This window comes from Arachis hypogaea, chromosome 12 (assembly GCF_003086295.3).
Source record: "Arachis hypogaea cultivar Tifrunner chromosome 12, arahy.Tifrunner.gnm2.J5K5, whole genome shotgun sequence".
NCBI lineage: Eukaryota > Viridiplantae > Streptophyta > Magnoliopsida > Fabales > Fabaceae > Arachis > Arachis hypogaea.
Genome location: NC_092047.1, coordinates 6,446,186 through 6,451,356, shown reverse-complemented (window position 1 = coordinate 6,451,356; position 5,171 = coordinate 6,446,186). Strand labels below are relative to the sequence as shown.

At 28.2% G+C, this 5,171-nt stretch overlaps 1 protein-coding gene across 1 annotated transcript; it reads left to right on the top strand.

Annotated features, from left to right (window-relative positions):
- Positions 1-2,551: 2,551 nt before the first annotated feature.
- Positions 2,552-3,506, top strand: LOC112726592 (uncharacterized). The gene has a single exon (XM_025776034.3). It carries the CDS (start codon positions 2,764-2,766, stop codon positions 3,379-3,381), a length of 618 nt encoding a protein of 205 aa, XP_025631819.1. The 5' UTR covers positions 2,552-2,763; the 3' UTR covers positions 3,382-3,506.
- The last annotated feature ends 1,665 nt before the right edge of the window (positions 3,507-5,171 follow it).

Genomic DNA, 5,171 nt, shown 5'->3' with positions numbered 1-5,171 from the left:
TATGACAATGCACAAATCATCATCACCGACATCGTTGCCTTGATTATTATTTGATAAAACAAATTAAATACTATTTCATGCACCATAAGATGCTTCTATTTTTTGACTTAATTACCGGAAACCAATATTATTGTTTTTATGTTCAACTCTCACCATCATTAGGATTCCATATCCCACCATACCTCCATGCATGACCCTACCCTCACCAACCTTCCTCTTTGCAAACCATGCACCATGAAATAATAATCAATAATGTATGTTTGTTGGATCAAATATATATAACTAGCAATCTTGTCCAATTATATGTTTTAGGTTATGTTTATGTTTTGTCTCTGACATCAAAATATCTGAGAAAATATAGGGAGCCAATGGAATATCTATACAATGTGTACAATTGAGGTTTAGGGATATCCGATTCAGTATTAGAGATATAACTATTAGTGTTACCTTTTTCTATCAGCTTAAATTTTTGGGATGAGTGGTTTCATGATATAGTATCAGAGCTTTAGATCCGAAAGGTTAAGAGTTCGATCCTTGGTGACATGAGATGTTTATTATCCCTGATATCGGATGGTTATTCTGGATAGTATGGGTGATGTTCATTTTTTAACTCATAACCCATTGTACACATTATACAAATATTCCATTGATTTCTTAGCGGAATTCAAAATATCTAAACAAAATATGAATAATTTTTTATTTCTATTTTCTAAAAGTATTTTTTTATTATAGAGAGTTATAGTAACATTTTATATTTACTGTCCTTATATTTTTATCTCGAAAACACAATATTGATCTTGACTAATTTAGGTGTTTGTACGTTTTAAAATTATTATAAACACTTTATTTTGTATATGATAAATTAAAAATATTATACTTGTACCTTTTAAAAATAATTAAAAAAATACTTTTTAAAGTTAACTTGTGCTTAGTAAAATAAAAAAATTTAATATAATTTTATATATTAATAAATATTCAAAATTATTATTATTTTCTATTATTGTTTATTTAAATTTTAAAAATTATTTTACTAAATATATTCATTATCGCTTATGTTTATTAGAAATTAGTTTTAATTTAATTTACCATTTATAAATTTTATAATTTTAAAAAATCATCTTGTAAAAATAAATTTTTATAAATTACTTGAAAAAAAATTAAATATTTAATCAAAGAATTTGGTTAAAACGAACAATGTTTACCAAATCAAAACCAAACTTTTCTTTTTCTTTTTTTTTTTTTAAATATTGAAACCTTTTACTTTTTGCAACACCTCACTCATCTTGTTTTTTTGTCTGTCGGTGAAAAGTGGGTCCTCTTTCTAAAGCAAAGGTAAACAATGGATACAAGTACCCCGCCCCATGAATGAATAGAAAACAAGTTCAGCATTATTAGCGTAATGAGACATGTTGACCGTGAATCATGATCCCCCTATATCATCGTTGACCAAAATCTAATTAATTTGTATCTTATAATTGCCATTTGCCTTCACAAAATAAAGGATGATCATAATGCATGCTATAAGACAAATGCTAAGATGCTCCCAATCAAGAAAAAAGGTGCTCTCAAATATTTTATTTATATCTTATTAGCACCTTAATATTAGATGCTAAGAATATAATAAAACAGAAGAAATATTTAAAAAATAATAAAATCAGCCTAAATTAATCTAAACTTGTCTATTTTATATTTATTAATTACTTCTAAAATAAATGTATAATATCAGATATAATAAATATATAAAATTATAGATATTAAATTTAATAAAATAATTTAGATTATTATCTCCTTAATATTACTGTAACAAAAATACAATAATAACTAAACAAAATAATTAATGACATGTTAGTTATAAATAACATACAATAACGCGTTTTCTCAGTCCAAAATCATTTAAAAAGATCTATAACTTATTAGGAGCTATTAATATTCAGAGTTAAGACATTATATTATTATTTAGAAAATATTGAGACATCATAAAGAATCACATATACATATGAATAGTTAAAAAATTATTTTATCATTAATAAAATTATTTAAAATTTTAAAAGTAATTATCTTAGTATTTAAACATAAAATTATTATAAGATATGAACAATGTAAACAACAGATTGTATTTCAGACGCATTAACCATTCAAAATAAAAATTATATCTAATTAATTCAAAATTTAATTTTTAAAATTAAAATTAATTTTTTTTAACCAATCATTTAAGTTATTCAAAAAAAAAATATTGTTCCCTATATTTTCTCTTATATCTAACAGATAAATGTAATGAAAATATATCATACTTTATCATACAATATCTAACAAAATTGCATCAAAAGCATATCTAAAAAATCTTAGTTATTTGACATCAATGATCTTCAAGCTAAGAATGTTTTTCTCATATATAATAATTAACTCCTAATATAAACAATGGTGCTAAAGAAACAATTGCCATAAATTACTTCCTTAATGATGCAAGTGGGGCCACCCCACTATAAAAGCCAACTTATTGTCACCATATACATCCAATTTCCTTCATATAAGTAATCTAGTTCTTGATCACAAACAAGAAAAGTATTTGATCCCTTTTTGTGTCGGTTAGTCAAACAAGAAAGAAACCCTCAAGAAACCTCCTTCAATAGTTCAATTCCTTCTCTCCCTCACCATTCCAAATCCTTTATTTAATCAAAACCTCATATTAAGATCACATCAACAAATATCCACCATCTCAAAAAAAAAAAAAAAATTGATCTTCTCCCAAAAAAAAAAAAGAAAATGGGGAATTGTGTGTTCAAAGGGTTGCAAAATGGTGTATTGGAGGACATGAAGGTGAAAGTAGTGACTTCAAATGGTGGAATCATGGAGCTATACTCTCCCATCACAGTTGAATGCATAACAAACGAGTTTCCGGGCCATGGCATTTTTCGCAGGTATCATAACATGATATCAGAGCCTCTATCAAACGGCGAAGAACTCCATGGCGGCCAAATCTACTACCTCCTACCTCTAAACCCAACATTATTATCTTCATCAAGCAAAAGGGTACCTATAACCGAAACCAATAATCCCAACATAACACCATATAGAATGTCCACGTGTGAAAAGAACACAAACCCTAACCCTAACAATAACAAGAACACATGGTGGGAACCTCATGAGGTTCTTCCTAGGTACAACAACACGGGTGTGTGGAAGGTGAAGCTTGTAATAAGCCCCGAGAAGCTGTCGGAGATTCTTGCACAAGATTCTAGGACCGAGGCGTTGATTGAGAGTGTGAGGACGGTGGCAAAGTGCGGCAGCGGCGTTGCGCCGTCGTCGTCGATGACTAACTCCGATCAATGGAGCGTGTGTAGTAGCAGTTGTAAAGGTTCTACGTTTGGTGTGGATAGTTAAAATTTAGCTTTACCTTTTTCAGTTTTTTTTTTTAATTATTGTTATTATTGTTTAATAACCCTAATTATTGTCTACTTTATTTGCTTCTGTAGATGATAAATATTAGCTTTTGATTTTTTTCTTCATTTCTTTTTTAGGTAAAAAAATTTTTGTTTGTAGTATCTAAATATGTAGTGGACTCTTATTATTAATTTGATTTTAAAAATATAAAAATATTTAATAACAAAAAATTAACCAAATTTATTTTATTTAATATTTATTAATTTAAAAATTAATAAATATTAAATAAAATAAATTTAGACTGTATTAATTGATTTTTTATGATTTTTTTAAATTAAAAATAATTCCCATTTCTTGTTCAATATAATCACTTGGTGTAAACAAAACAAACTATCGTGTATGTGCTCTGTTATTCACTTATTCGTATTTAATTCGAATATTATTGGTGAATCATAATTATATTTATCTAGTTATTTAATTTATTAGGTCTTATATATTCAATAAGGGAAATAATAATGTACAGATGCAAGTATTTAAAGATTTACAGATATTCTCATTAGAAGAAAGTAGTGGCAACACGTGTCTATGAGGCATGAGAGTGGGAGCAGCGTGAAATTATGCAAAACCTACCAGAGAGCCGAGAGCTTCTTAGCTGGAATGGTATATGGCTCCGTTTGGTTTTAAATTTTTTTTTGGACAATGCCCAAATAGATATTTGGACCACTGCATGCCATTACCTTTGCAATGAATGGGCCCGAGAATAAAAAAGTAATCAAATGAAGGCCTAGGGTGATGTATCCGGTTTTATGGACAGGAAAAAGGATGCTTTATGAAGAATATATAGTTGAAGAGCTTATGACCAAATGGACCAAAATATGTGGGTGGAAACTCGGATGACGTCGACTTTCACGTGAAGTTGATATTTGAGAATCATTAGATGATTTGATTAATTTGACTAAATTTTCATCCAACGGCTCTTAAGTATCAACTTCACATAAAGTCGACTTCACCTGAGTTTTCACCAAATATGTATATATATGAGGCAAAAAAAATATTATTAATTTAATATGATAAATGTGATTTAACAAATATTTAATATGTGATTAGACACGGTTTTATTAATAATAGAGGTATGACCAGTCTATATTGTCAAAAAATTGTAATGAAAAATTCTTTTAAAGGTAATATATTTTAGAGTTTAGAATTTAGAGTTTAGAGTTTGAATTTTGAGATTTAAGGTCTAAGAAATAGAAGTTAAGATTGGGAATTTAGGGTTTAGAAACATAAATTATTTTAATATTTTCATATACTACTTTTTATTTCGGAGTCTAAATTTTTCGGTGCCCATCACTGATTGACGCTATAATTACTGAATGCAAAACCTTTAGTCCAATGTGTTGTGTTTTGGTGACTTATTTTTTTTCTAAATTTTACTGTTAATTAAAAGAAGGCAAAAAGAAAAAGTTACCTTGGCTAGAGTGGATGTAGATACGCCTCTGATGTGAAAATAGAATTGTTGATGCGTAGAGTAAAATAAGAAAACAGTTGGTCTTCAATGTACTCTAAGTGGAAGTTATGAAACAGTGGAAGAAATAAGGATAAGGACGAGACAAAATGAAGATGAGATTCATGAATAATGTAAATGAGTTGTTAATTCGTAGTGTTGAAATTAAATTGTCACACTAAACCGTAACATTATAACCGTAAACACGAAAGCGTAAACGCTGAAACCTAAACTTGAGCCAAGAAACATGAACCATGAACCCTGAATCCCAAACCTGGAAGACCCA